The 14,724-nt window shown below is 52.0% G+C and overlaps 1 protein-coding gene across 5 annotated transcripts in view; it reads left to right on the top strand.

Moving 5' to 3' along the window:
- The window catches only part of LOC116954184 (NFX1-type zinc finger-containing protein 1-like), a 70,366-nt gene that overhangs the window by 44,411 nt on the left and 11,231 nt on the right, over nucleotides 1-14,724 (top strand). For 4 of the 5 annotated variants that reach the window (XM_032974681.2, XM_032974683.2, XM_032974682.2 and 1 more), the window contains 9 exons: nucleotides 3,169-3,247; nucleotides 3,579-5,432; nucleotides 7,446-7,574; nucleotides 8,096-8,241; nucleotides 9,522-9,668; nucleotides 10,589-10,700; nucleotides 11,557-11,777; nucleotides 13,376-13,512; nucleotides 14,021-14,175. In XM_032974681.2, the coding sequence (XP_032830572.2) occupies nucleotides 3,169-3,247; nucleotides 3,579-5,432; nucleotides 7,446-7,574; nucleotides 8,096-8,241; nucleotides 9,522-9,668; nucleotides 10,589-10,700; nucleotides 11,557-11,777; nucleotides 13,376-13,512; nucleotides 14,021-14,175 (2,980 nt within the window). The remainder of the gene's footprint in view (nucleotides 1-3,168; nucleotides 3,248-3,578; nucleotides 5,433-7,445; nucleotides 7,575-8,095; nucleotides 8,242-9,521; nucleotides 9,669-10,588; nucleotides 10,701-11,556; nucleotides 11,778-13,375; nucleotides 13,513-14,020; nucleotides 14,176-14,724) is intronic. The other variant, XM_076052169.1, reaches the window with a different exon arrangement.

Genomic DNA, 14,724 nt, shown 5'->3' with positions numbered 1-14,724 from the left:
GTGTGTGTAAGTTGATGTGTGTGCGTGGGTCCATGTGCGTGTGTCTTAGTCGATATGTGTGTGTGTAAGTCGATTTGTGTGAGTCGATAAGTCAATCTGTCTGTGTGCATCTATGTGTGTGTGCGTCGATATATGTGTGTGTGAGTCCATGTGTGTGTGTGAGTCGATTGTGTGTTAGTCGATATATCTGTGCGTTAGTCCATGTATGTGTGTGTGAGTCCGTGTGTGTGTAAGTTTATGTGTGTGTGTAAGTCTATGTGTGTGTGTAAGTCGCTGTGTGTGTAATTCGATCTGTGTGTGTAAGTGGATGTGTGTGTAAGTCGATGTGTAAGTGGATGTGTGTGTAAGTCGATGTGTGAGTCGATGTGTGTGTGAATCTATATGTGTATGTCCATATGTGTGTAAGTCGATGTGTGTGTTTGAGTTCATATGTGTGTGTGCATATGTCGATGTGTGTGCGTAAGTCGATGTGTGTGTTAGTCAATGTGTGTGCGTGGTGTGTGTTTAGACAACTAATAATTTCAAATTAAGTTCCTTTTACAATAATGTGTGTCTAAGTCCATGTGTGCGTGTGAGTCGATGTGCGTGTGTAAGTCGATGTGTGTAAGTCTATGTGTGTCAGTCGATGTGTGTGTGTACGGCGATGTGTCTGTGTGTGTGAGTCCATGTGTGTGTGTGCGTCGATATGTGTGTGTGTACAGTAAGTCCATATGTGTGTGTATAAGTCTACGTGTGTGTGTGAGTCGATGTGTGTGTGTAATGGTTCTATAGAGTCGCACACACTGAACTTGGGAGGCAACACTATTTATTATTAACACAACAGGTAACTCTTAACATAGGGTGGTGACCACCAACCTAGCCTCGCTAACACACACCATCACTCGCTAAAACTGACTCTCTGATACGACGCGCGTGGCAAAGCCAGGAGGCTACTGGTTGACCACGCTGACTTGAGGCTTGGCTCTTCTTCTTCACGAGGCGTCTTCATGAGGCATCTTCATCCCGGACCCGAGCAGCCTCGAACCCGGTGCAGAGGCCGCTTATATGCGCCTCGGCGTGTCCGGGCCACACCCCAGCCACGCCCACCTTCGAGAACTCTCGAGTAGGCTCTTCTCCTGTCCACGTGGCCCCCAAGGTGCCCCCGGGGTCCCCGGTCCCCACCTTGATCCTTTGATCCGGTCACGTGTCCAGCCGGGTTCATCCAGAGTGCCACGACCTCACACAACCCCTGCGGTACTGACCCACGGCCTCCAGACCCCCCCGAACCGGCCGTGCCGTCATTCCCGCATCCAGACGTGATGACGTCATGTGTGTGTGTGGACCCGCGTGGTAGTGACGCTCCCCCGCGTAGTTCGCCACGCATGTGTGTGTGTAGGTCCACACGGTAGTGATGCTACAAGTCACTACATGTGTAAGTCCATGTGTGTGTGTCTAAAGTCGATGTCTGTGTGTGTGGGTCGATGTCTGTGTGTAAGTCGATGTGTGTATCTGTCTTTTTTGCCCAGGCAACGCCGGGTACTTCCTGCTAGTATAATATATATGCTGAACTTCTTTAGCGCCATACATAGCCCAACCATGCTAATTGGCGGTGCAGGGAAATGGAGACGGGGGAAGGAGATGGCAGGAAGGAGATGGCAGGAGGCAGTTGGAGGAAAGAGATGGGGGGGGGGAAGGAGACGCGGAGAAGGAAATGGGAGGAAGGAGATGGGGGAGGGAGACAGGAGGAGGGAGATCGGAGGAGGGAGACGGGCAGGTCGGACATGTGGGGAGTGGGATGGGAGGAGGGAGACGTGGGGAGACGTGTGGGAAGGGAGACGTGGGGGGGAGACGTGGGGGGGGGGGGAGACCTGGGGGGAGAGACGTGGGGGGAAGGATATGGGGGAAAAGAGATGGGGGGGAGGGAGATGGGGGGAGGGAGACGGGATGTAGAGAAAGAGGAAGGTGGGAGGAGGGACACACTGATTTGAGTGGAGACACCGTTGCTTTTATTCATTCCCAAAACGTACGTGCCGCGTTTCATTGGGGTGGGGAGTGGCAGCGCTACGAACCCGGTTCCTTGATTTGATTTACTGCCGACATCAGTGGCGAGTGATACGTGAAATGGTTCAGGGGTTCCTCGCACTCACCAGATTGGTGAAGTACGGTCAAACAACCAACCAGCATTCACACGCCGTTGAGAAAGCCTTCAGCAGTAGTCGAGTTTAATTTGGTTGACCAGGAGAGAAATGGAGAGACCAGGATGAGTCTAAATCGCACGAGTGAGGACCTGGGGTTGTCACCAAAACTATTGTTGTTTGCTGGCCCAAGTCTCCCTTGACAGAGATCTGCATGGCTCTCTGGCTTCTGACTTCCAACAAAATCAAAACAATTCTCGTAGATCGACGCAGGGCTGTACACATGCACGTGGTTACCTTTAGTGGTTTGGGCCTGGTTTACTTGCTAACATCTACGACTGTGTCAACGTACGCCAGATATTTTGTGAATCCATGCCGGTATCTGCTCCACGAAACGATGAAGGAAGTGCTTGCATCTAATTTGCATCTCTTCATGTTCGACACGGTCATATCACACGGTAATACTTATTTGTTACACAAACTCGGAGGCGCTTTGATGCCCGACGTTTTGCACCACGCGCTGGGAGCTTATTCAGGGGTTGACTTTATACCAATGGGTGGACGGAGGCAGGGCTCCTGGCCATTGCAGCGCTGTGGCGGCGTCCCCGTAATGTAAACGTGGAAAGGAAATAAGTTGTGAAATATCAATATTTTGCGTGCGACGTGCAAAGCACGCCTACCTCCAAAGGAGGAGTCGACTGATTGGTTGACGGGCGCGCTCCTCAACTCAAGGAGCGGTGACGTAGCCCAGCATTCGCACGTGTCGTTGCTTGTCGCAGGCTTTCGCGGTTCGAATCCGGCAGGATGTTGCTGGTTGATTCTGCGGTTGTGCGCGTGAAACGTAATGTACCACACGCATGCCGTCCGTGAGACGACGCGTAGCAACATCGCCCCCCCCCTACTGCCACCGCGAAATCGCTGCTGACTGTATGTGTTTGTGAAACACTGCGCCTTCACGATAGTGCCCACGCTATGAGAACAGCGTGATTACCAGATCTACTGATGGCTTGAAGCTGATAAGGTGCTGAGTGGTTCTCCTCCTCTCGTCATGTAGAATCGCGCAAGGCACAGAAGGGTCGCGCCCATTCTGCCTGTCACGATGGCAGAGGAGTCTGGCATCGACCGCACTGCCGGTGAGTTCCCCGTCATACCAACAAGCCCGCCGCATGCCACATTTCCTTTGACGGTATCTGGCCGACCCGACTGGGGTGAGGTTCCTCGTGATAATATTAATAATGATCAAGAAAACCCTCTGAGCAAGTTCTTATGAATCTGTTACGGAGTCCCCGCTATTTGAGGGCATGTTAGCTGGACTGCGCCAAACTCGGTAAATGTATTCTGGTAACGAATGCGCCATCATTTATGCCCGGGCCGACTTACAGTTTAAGAAATTGACTTTAGTAAAACGTGGCCTCTGCGACGGTCAATGTCCCCCATCTACCCCCTTTGTGTTGCCCTTTGTAGCGGCCAGAACGGCAGATTGCCGCAGGCTCAGCGGCCACGTGGGGATACGCAGCATGGTTGACCTTCCCCTGGCCACGCGGCCCGTGAGCGGGACGAGGAGGCAGGACGGTGGGCCACCCGGGAACGACGCCGGCTTGGCGTGCTGGCGCGGTCAGAACAGAAGGGCCCCCTACGGGAGAGGCGCCTGCAAACCGAGAGGCGGCGGCGGCCGGGGCAGGGGCAGAGGGTGCCGTGAAGCCGCCGAGGTCCGGGAGGGCCGGCCGCAACGTCCGGAGGGCCGAGCTGAGCTGGATCTTGTTAGGGGGCGGGCCGGCAGCCAGCCTAGGCGCGGAGGGTCGCACGTCCAGCGCGGAGAAAGCAACGGTAGGGGTCGGCGGAACAGCTCGTCCGTGCCGCGAGAGCTGCGGGCCGAGCTGGAGGAAGAGCGTCCCATAGGCTTCAAGGCCCTGGAAGCCTTTCTGGAGGCAGAGCCTGGGGAGATTGCACTGCGCCTGAGCACGCCACGCTCAGGCCTGAGGCCGCTGCTCAAGTTGGAGGTCATCCGGAAGGATTTGCTGGAGCTGCTTATCAGGGTCGTCGGCAGGGCCAGCACGTCCAAAACCAACCGACAGAGCCACTTTTGCCTCGTGGGACTCGTGAAGGACTCCAAGTTCTTGAAGCTCGTGCTGCCCATTTTCATCACCTCCATGCAGGAAGAGAGCTCACCCGCGCGCACCGCCCTCTACCCGGTGCTGGTCTCCTCCATGCTGGACATAGCCAGCGCGCTGCTCGCCGTCTTCCCCAGCAGCTCCATCGCTGAGGCGTCGTTGCTGCTCACGGTGCTCAACGCCACCGTGACTGCGCTGTGCCATGGCGGCGATCGCTCCCTGGAGGATGCCGAGGGGCGGCTGCGGGACCTGCAGCGGCAGGTGCAGGAGCGGCGGGAGCGGCGACGCGATGGCTTGGCCAAAGCGCATGGCCCGAACTCGCATCCGCCCGAGAACTTCCGTGAGCTGCCACTCTACCCGTCGTATGCCGACATCCGCCCCGACCGCAAGCCCTTCGTGCGGCCCAACATCGTGTGCGGACGCTACCCGGACGCGGCCACCTACCTGGATGTGCAGTTCCGGCTGTTGCGTGAGGACTTCATGAGGCCGCTGCGTGAGGGCATCGCGGAGGTGCTGGGCGCGACGACCGTGGGCGGTGCGCATGCCCTCCACGCCCGCTTCAACGACGTGCGCGTGTACCCGGGCGCGAGCGTGGTGGCGCCCATCTGCACGCCGCAGGGCCTGGTACACAGTGTGCGTTTTGACGTGGCGGCGCTGCGCAACGTGCGCTGGGAGAACTCCAAGCGGCTACTGTTCGGCTCGCTTGTGTGCCTGTCGAGCGACGACTTCGCCACCATGCTCTTTGCCACGGTGGCCGAGCGCTCCACTGAGGACCTGCGCAGGGGCTTCATCTGCGTGGCGTTCGCGCCCGAGAGCAGGGGGTTGCTGCGCGCCATTGGGCCACGCGAGTGCTTCCTCATGGCCGAGAGCACGTCGTACTTCGAGGCGTTCCGCTACGTCCTGGAGGGCCTCAAGGAGGTGGACGAGAATGAGCTGCCCTTCGGCCGCTACCTGGTGGACTGCGAGAAGGTGGTGGAGCCGCCCCGGTATCTTAGGGATCCGCAGCTGGCGAAGAGCCCCAGCTACGACTTCTCGTGCCTGCTGCTGGATCGCCACGCGACAGCCAAGGCGCAGGTCATGGCCCCCGCTCTGCGGCCCAAGCGCTGGCCCGCCAAGGAGGAAATGGGGCTCGATGAGTCTCAGATGAAGGCCCTGGTGGTCGCCGTTACCCAGGAGCTCTCCATCATCCAGGGACCGCCCGGCACTGGTACATGCGTGTGTGCTCATCGTCTTCGTTGTCATCATTGTGATCATTGTGAGGGTTGGGTCGGGGTCCGCCAGGTTCCAACAGGACCTCCAAACCACTCATAAAGCCATCCAGCTCTTGGCGCATAGCCACTCCTCAGCCCAGTCAACTGAAAATGAAGAACCACCGACTCTTACAAGAGACACTTTGGTTTAACACTTAGGCTTTCGCGACCAATATTATTCATAATAAAGGTTTTTAGGTTAGATCGCGTTATTTATAAATGTGTCGTAACCCTCCACCACCCGACACGGCCAATCAGCAAAAAAGTGTCACGTTGACAAAAGACAATTAGTTCACTACTTTAGCCCACCGGTGTGTTGAAGAGTGAATCCACAACATTTACAGTTTGAAACTGTAAATGTTGTGGCTCATCATGAACCAATGCATACTTATATTCTTAGTTTTTTTCCGGTAAAGTCACGTTGAAGAGAAACAACAAAATAATAAAATATATATAAAACAAAAAATTCTCACGACGTTTCGACCATAACTCAAACGGTCATCTGAAGATGACCGTTTGAGTTATGGTCGAAAAACGGTCATCTGAAGATGACCGTTTGAGTTATGGTCGAAACGTCGTGAGAATTTTTTATTGTTTTATATATATTTTATTATTTTGTTGTTTCTCTTCAATGTGACTTTACCGAAAAAACTAAGAATATGAATTACTGCAGTCACGAAAGCTTTAAATCAAAATTCAATGCATACTTGATACCTTGCAAAAAGATATCTGCAGTAGATTTTTACATAAATTAATAACTCACGGATTTTCCTGAAAGCCCAAATTAATCATCTCAAATCAATTATACATTGTTATTCTTGGAAATGTTTATTGCAAGTCACGTGCTTAAACCAAACAAATATGTTGCTCCGGTTAATCTGAAAGCAACGTAATCGCCCCTACAGTACAGTAGTTGCATATATTTACAACAGTGGGCGGGGTTTTATTGATTTTGATTGGCGTGGCTCTGCTGTCATCCACTTTTCTGCTGGGCGGGAGCAGTAAAGTGCTGTTATCACTGAGCATGCGCATCGATCGTTGGGATTCGTTCTAAATCGAAAGAGTAACAAGCAATCATCAGTTGTACTTCATTTTGAGTGATTTATCTGTTCATTTAATTAGTGAGTTTTAATTTATACCCTATATCGGTGGTTTTTTGGCATAGAGATCTGCGGAAAATGTCTATATTTTTGGATTATCCGCGATTTTTATTTATTCGCTGCCGTCCTCCCCGTCATTAGCACGAATAATCGAGAGTCGTACTGTATTTGGTGTTTGAACAGAAAGGATTAAACCTATTCGTATTTTTTGATCATTTTGATACTGCCAAAGAAGGTCCCATAGATATCATCTTTGTTGTCATCGTCATAATGAAAACCATCATTTCAGGATCCTCACTATCAATGTCATGGTCCACTACACGAGACCTGCCGGGGAGTAGAGTGTGGGTAACTCCGATCTCTTCCAAGACCTTTGTTTAGCGTGGAAGAGTAAGCCAAAATAGCATGTAGAGAGGTGCTGTACAGCTCCCTCTGACGGAGACCCTTCTGCAGTTGCAGGGCTGCATTAGCGAGGTCTCAGTTAATTAAATGTTCATTTTTACATCATGAGGCGTCCTTTGCCAGTACCAAAATATACTAATAGGGTTTTTCCCCTTTCTTCTGGAAACAAAACTGACACCTTTTGCAAGGAATCATGTTCACATTAACCACAATACTTGCAGTCAAATGCAAACAAAAAACAATACTCTGATCATTTATGCATTGTCCTTGAAACTGATTGGTCCACACCATTATCAGAGTATTGTTTTTTTTGCATTTGACTGCAAGTATTGTGGTTAATGTTAACATGATTCCTTGCCAAAGGTGTCAGTTTTGTTGCCAGAAAAAAGGGGAAGAACCCTATTAGTAAATGTTCATTTTGTTAACCTAATTTATTCATCCACCTCTCCGTTGCTGCGATGGTTGCAGGAAAGACCTACGTGGGCCTCAAGATTTCCGAGCTGCTGCTGAACAACACGGCTGCGTGGAACCAAGTTGACCCGGGTCCCATCTTGGTCGTCTGCTACACCAACCATGCCCTGGACCAGTTCCTCGAAGGTGACATCTCTCTCGCGCGCGATCGTAACAGGACGAATGGAGCATCGACCGCCTGTTGCAACTTTTCCCGCTGGATGAACGCCTCCCCACGTCTCGTCGTTCCACGGGGGTCAGGGCCCCCCCCCCCTCCCAGAGGTTCCTGGGGTCCGGGGTAGAATGGTTCGTGGGAAGGCCCTCATAAACGGAACAAATATTACCATTGTGATATTGAGGCCCATGGCGATTTGTTATTTTGTCTATTCCTCGCTCTGAGCGAGCTCAATGGGGGTTGTTTGATCGTGCGTGTGCATGTGTGTGTTTGGCGCAGCGGTTAGCGCACTGCACCACGAACCCTGCGACCCGAACCTGAGTTCGATTCATGCTCATGACCAAGTGTGCTAGAGTAGTAACCGATTACCACGTTTGGTTAACGTGACAACTCCTTACTCGACACATTCATGTTTACGATATCCAACTCCAAAAAAACCCTTTATTATGAATAATGAGTAATATTGGTCACTTGTTTTTGTGCCCCGTCCCAGGAATCACAAAGATGGTCTCCACGGACAACGTGGTGCGAGTGGGCGGCCGCTGCTCACGAGATTCCCTGGAGAGCTGCACGCTGAGGAAGCTGCGCATGAAGCACCGCGACAACAATCCGGCGTACCTCCGCAGACTCTTCTACGAGGTCTCAGCTTCCCCTGGCGAGCCCCGAAGCCGATGGGAGTTCGCGATGGCCGTGTCGAGGCGGGGGGTTGAGCCGGCGCCACCGTGGGGATTGGGGATTCGGACTCTGTGGCCCACTGGTCCATCCCTCACCCTTTCTCAGGGAAACCGTGATGGCCACTGTAACTAAGGGCATCGCGGTGGCGAGATCTTAACTACCTCGTCTGGTATACAGGAGGTCGTGGGTTCAATCCCGACCTTGACGCCTGCTGTATATTTGGAGTTTTGCGGTGTCTTTCTCCCCGTGGTCACGTGGATTTTTCTCCGAGTCCTCCGGTTTTCCCGTCCACATTTAGAATCGGCGTGCAAGTATTTGGCTGCTATAAATTTCCACGTGATAAGCCTCTTCGTTGAACTATCATTTGTGGCCAGGTCGCTTCTGAAGAAGAGCTGTATAGCTCAGTGGGCCTTACCTGGTAAAAACATTGTTTTCAAGTTTAATAGTAGCTCCTCGTGACGATCAGAATTGGAATCTTTATTTAGACGGGAGGAATCCATTGAGCTCCGAAGCTCTTTTTCTCACGATATCGGCGGGTCAATGGTGATCCGACGTGAACTGAACGGTGGTGTAAAGTGGTGTTGGACAAATTGGAGGAAGACTTCCCAACACAAACTTGGAAGACTCGAACCCGAGCAAGAGATAACATGAGTATTCCCGCGTTATTCACGAACCTGCTATCCGCGATTTCGGTTATCCGCGAATCGCATCTGGAACTCTACACAACGGCATCGAGGGAGAGGGAGAAATACGCGACGAGAGATAAAGTGAAGAGATAAAGTGATAGGATAAAGTGGTAAGATAAGGCGATGAGAGAGAATGTGATGCGAGAAAGTGATGAGATGAAGTGCGAAAGATTATTTATGTATTTATGCCAAGATCATGATCTGCAAAATTTGCTCATCACGAACGTATCTCCGTAACGCATCCCTCGCGAATAACGAGGGAATAGCGATGGCGCGGCGGTGCCAGGAGTGGCCGTGCACGCCCGCGAGTCCCCGCTCTCCTTCGTGGCATCCCGCGGCCCAGCACTTGCCTCCAAAGTTTGCGTCGGCGGGATGAGAGCCATTTTGTTTTTTTTGTTGCCGTGGGTCGCGCGGGCTTTCCTTTTCAACTTCCATTCGGGGAGGGGGGGGGGATGGGTGGTCTCGCAGGTCTCGGTGTGTGTGTGCCAGGCTAGGTGTATGCGGAGGGCGTGACCGCTCTGCCCGCCACTCCACCCCCCCCCCCCCTCCCCCATGCAGGTGAAGACCGAGATGACCCAATGCCAGGAGATACTGGAGCAGAAGACGGCGCAGCTGATGGCCGCTCACTTGGGCATCCTCAGAGACTCGGCGCTGATGAGCCATGTCGACAGAGAGCACTGGGAGCAGCTGGAGCAGGTCGTGAAGGTGAGTTGTTGCTTACGATTCGAGCGACGGTCCCTCTCTTTGTGGCCTCGCAATCTCTCTTGCGATTGCGTCTGGACTTTGTCTACTCTTAATGGCAGGCAATGTTAAGGACAAACGTCAATGTACATGTGTATTTTAAACTTCTTTCGCCACCGCATGTAGCCAACCGTGCTAATCGGATGATCAACTGAAGTGAAGTCAATTTGATGGCGCTTTGAGTGGCACAGATCTACCACTCACAGCGCCATCATATTAATGTGTGTTGTTCTATGCCAGTGCAAGGAAATGTGATGTTGAGTTGTGACCTGAATATAGCGATGGCGTTGAGTGTGCAGATTGCTTCGGGGAGATTGTTCCAGAGGTGTGGTGGTTGGTAGAGTGTTTAGGCTGAGGAATAAAGTGATCGGTTGTTTGGCTTGATCTGCATCACCTTTCTAATGTAAGGTGGGGAGAATTCACCCCGAGGCTAATTCACTAACGCGGTATTTTCTCTGCATGACAGCTCTAAATCTGAGGGTAAAAATGTCAGATCTGGCAACACCCATCGCTTTGGGGGTTGAGGATGGGTGCCTTGCCTGGTATGCAGAAGGTCGTGGGTTCCATCCTGACCCTGTCGCCTGCTCTATGTTTGGAGTTTGCATGTTCACCCAGTGGTTGCCGTGGATTTTTCTGCAGGTCCTCCGGCTTTTCACTCTACATTGTGAATCAACATCACGCATTCAGAGTATTTGGCCACTATAAATATCCACATGACGATAAGCCGCTTCGTACAGCTATCGTTTATGGCCAGGTCGCTTCTGAAAAAGCTATATAGCTCAGGAGGCCTTCTTACTTTGTAAAATAAAAAAAATCGTCGAACAGTTTAGTTTTAGTCGTTTGAATCCACGCTGAAGACACGACGCCTGTTTGCGCGCGAGCAGCAGTCCATGAAGCAGATGGTGATGGGAAGCAAGCGCGTGTCATTCATCATGGAGTGGCTCGGCCTCGGATTCTCAGAGATCGGAGCTCAGCAACTCCCAGGCGTGCACGGAGGTGAGAGGCTACAAGGCGTGGTCGTGACGGGCACTGCAGGATCCGACCGTGTCCATCCAGTGCTCGCCGATCCCGCATTGGCTACCGGTTGCCAAACAAACACGTTATCAGGTCGCACTCAATACACACAAGGTGCTTGCCACAAATGAACCACAATAACTTTCTGATCTCGTCAAGGAGCAAAAACCATCGTTACGCAATCTCCGGTCATCCTCGCAGCAGAGGTTTGTGGCTCGCCAAAGACGGTCACCGCATCGCACGCTCTCAGATGCACTCCTGCGGCTGTCTGGAACGCTCCTCGTTCCGATGTTAAGAAGCCACTGGAGCTTTGCACTTTTAAATAATGGAGATTGAAAACGAATTTTATTTAAACTGCTTTTTGTGTTAAATTTGTTCTCCTTCCCCCGCACCTCCGATTTACACGGAGGTGTGGGCCCAGGCCTGTGGAGGCCGGAGCGAGCGTTGGTGGATCACACACACGTGCATTTGTAAGAACTTTCTCCCTGCCCGCGGGCGTCGAGTTCATCGTCTCCTGGCTTATGTGCCAGGGTACGGCGGCAAAGTCGGTTGATTTCAATCTATACGCCGATCGGGTGTTCCCATTTCCTCCCATGTGAATGATCACTCATTGATGAAGTGAGCACAATATTGCAACATAGGACAGCAGAGCTTGGGGAAGTTGTTGTTGGTGCCAATTTCTGGCTGCTGCCTTCCCACTTGTCTGTGGTTTCCCATGTCTCTGAATCATTCTCTATCTCTCTCTGAGACCGACAAGCAACTACGCGCGTTACAACGCTGACAAACGGTGGCCTGAGCTGTATCGGCATCACCTCGCCGTGTGCGCGCTGCGTCCAAGCAGGGGCACAGCCAGGACAAGATGAGGAGGAGCTGGAGGAGGAGCTGGAGCTGGAGGAAGAGCTGGTGGGGAACCTGATAGAGGAGGACCGCGCACAGCAAGATAAAATTGCGGAGCGGCGCCGCGCGATGAACGAGCTCCACCGAGAGTTCGTCGCCTTCAGCGTCGAGGACCGTGGGGCTGGAGAGGATGGGGAGGAGGAGGAGGGGGGCAGGTGGCAGGTGAGGGTTCCTGCCGCTCCGCACTGCCGCCACCTTCGTTTGTCAGCTCCCACGGCTCTGTTTTGTTTTCTGCGGCTCGTCCGTCTAAACTAAAACTCTTAAACTACCCTTTGTTTAAATATTGACTTAAAGCTTTCGTGACTGCAGGAATTAATATTCTTTGGGTCACATACATGACCAAAAGACCCAAAGAATACGTTTTGTTTCACCAGGTAAGGCCCCACTGAACTATGTTGCTCTTTTTCAGAAGCGACCTGGATGTCACAAATGATAGCCCAATGGAGTTGCTTGTCACCCTGCAGAAATTTGCAGCAGCCAAATACTCTAGACGCACATTGATTCTAAATGTCGAGGAAAAAACTAGAGGACCTGTAGAAAAATCCACGTGACCACCATGGAAATATACAGGAATCATGGTTGAGATCGAACCCACAACCGCCTGTATATCAGGCGAGGTAGTTCACATCGCGCCATTGCGGTGCCCCAGGTGTCCACACTTGCCTCTTATTCTGTCTGTACTGAACGTCACGAGACGAGGAAGATCCCTTTTGATTTCTCGCAGAGCGGCGCGACCCTTCGCATTAGAGAACGACGCATGGAAGTGGCTATCACGGATCTACATCTGAGATCCCTTATTCCAATGACCTCTTGTCCGCACACAGTAGAGGGCAACACTTGCTCAGCACATGAGAGGCAGGTTCCTCGCATGACAGACAATTCGATATTTTAGTTCTCAGAGTTGATAATATAATTAATAAAAATTAGCCGGAACCAAATTCTTTAGTGCAGTCATTTGTGACAGGGCTGAGACCAGGAACTCGCTCCACTTGTACGTGTATTTAACTTCTTTCACGCCATACGTGGAAAACCATGGTAATTGGAGGTACGGGGGAAGGACAACAAACTAAACACAAAAAGCAGTTGATTTTATCTCCTGGTTATATAAAGGATATGGAACCTGTAGGACTGGGTTTGAACACAAGCAGCTGCCTGGATTCGAACCCAGCAGCCTCGTTGGTGCTGGCTGGGCACTCTGACTGCTAAGCCGCCCAGTCACTTCAGAGCGATTCTCATCTAGCGATCGGAAGGGATGAATGGGCCAAGTCTGGGCTGTGGTGGCTACGCTGTACGTGTCTGCTGTGAACCCGCACTGGTAAAGGCAGTGAGGGTTGGTGGATCACAGCACATGCTGGGAGTGTTGAGTTGCCATACCCTGGCTCGCCAGGAGAAGGCGGTGCAGCAGGTTAACTAATCGGGGGATAGAGCGTTGCCCCTCCCCCCCTCGCGCAAGGCGTGGGTTTTCTCCGGGTGCTCCAGTTTCCTAACAAACACAACCTCGTTATTAATCAGCTGAAAACATCCTAACATAATAACCCCCAAAGTAGTGGCAGCGGCAGGACCCTTCTGAGGAGGAGTCTCACGACTCGGCGTGACCCTCTCCGGATAAATCGGCGGTAACAAAAAATACATAAATTAGACTTTTGACCCGAGACGTCGAGCCTGCAGCCTTCTGACGGAGAGCCGAGCGCTCAAACGGAGGAACTCGTGACGGAGCAACACGAGCAACCGGCGTCGCGTTCCTCCCCCGTGGTGTGCAGAGCACCATGAGCAAGCGGAACATGAAGAGGATGGTGACAAGCGAGCTGAAAAAGTCGGCCTTCACGTCTGACGACGAGGAGAGACAAGTCCAGAACGTCTGGCACCTGACCATGGCAGAGCGGTGGCGTTTGTACCGGTACGAGACTGCCGGTGCTGTCTCCTTCGTTAAAACCATTTTTTCTTTCTTTAATCGTCTAAAAATTGGGAACACAACTCAAATGCGAAGGCACGATAAAAAGCGTCAGCTGCTTATTGATCTCACGGTGGCTCGCAAACCATGTCAGACGTTCTGGCAGTGGTGGACCGTTGATCCAGCTTTGGGGAGCTGCAAACTCCACCTCGTCTCAGCTAGTTGATGCATGCAGGCGGATTGGCTGACACGCCCATATCTGGACATGCCTGTGATGAAGAGCTTCGTAGCTCATCCGGATTCCTGATTGTGGATTCTGTGAGAAACTGGAATGCAACGGGGACGATTGCTGCAACCGCGCCACCGCTTCTCGCGAGACCCGGCCTGGTGTGAGCACAGCGCCGCCGCTTGTGAATCCCTCAGCGCGCGTTATCCAAGACCGGAAAACCAACAGTCTCTCCAGGCTATATGGAGGATCTTTATCTTTGTGTGTTTGTGTGCACGTGCCATGCAGGCTGTGGGTGACCAGGTACCAGACGAGCATCCGGGACATGATCGCGGCCGAGGAGGACCGGTTCCAGAGGCTGGCGGACCAACTGTCAGAGGTGCGGGACGAAGAGGACTACGGCATCCTGAAGGAGGCCACTGTCATTGGCATGACCACGACAGGCAAGGCCCCTCCGCACAACCGCATTCGCAAACTTTCATCTTTGTCCGTGTTTATGATCTCGTCAAGGAGCATAAACCATCGCGCAAACTTCGGTCATTTTCGCAGCGGCTTTTGGCTGGCCCTTCCGATATTCGGAAGCCACTGGAGCTACGCACTCTTAAATCATCTAGATTGAAAACTCATTTCTTTAGAACTGCTTTTTGTATTTGGTTTTGTTGTCTTTGCCCCATACCTCTGATTAGCACGGTTGGCTACGTACGGTGCGAAAGAAGTTCAACAGACATACATGTATCGAAAGTTGAAGTTTAATGTGCAATTGTATTGTCACAGAACGCTTCACACAGATGGACACATTAAAACGTGTATCACATGACAGCAATTCCTCGCCAATCACAGGGGGTTAGGTTCCTGGAAAATCAGCGATTGGTAAAGTAGAGGGCCAGTGGGAAATAGTGGATTAGTGGAACCACGTCCAAGGTCAGACTCGTCATAGCTTAACTAAGTTGCCTGTTTATTAACTAAACACTGAATAAAATTCAGTACAATAA

The sequence above is a fragment of the Petromyzon marinus genome, chromosome 54 (genome assembly GCF_048934315.1).
Source record: "Petromyzon marinus isolate PM22_M1 ecotype Great Lakes invasive population chromosome 54, UKy_Petmar_22M1.pri1.0, whole genome shotgun sequence".
Classification (NCBI taxonomy): Eukaryota; Metazoa; Chordata; class Hyperoartia; order Petromyzontiformes; family Petromyzontidae; genus Petromyzon; species Petromyzon marinus.
The sequence above is the reverse complement of the archived record's forward strand: the minus strand, read 5'-3'. Positions and strand labels throughout refer to the sequence as shown.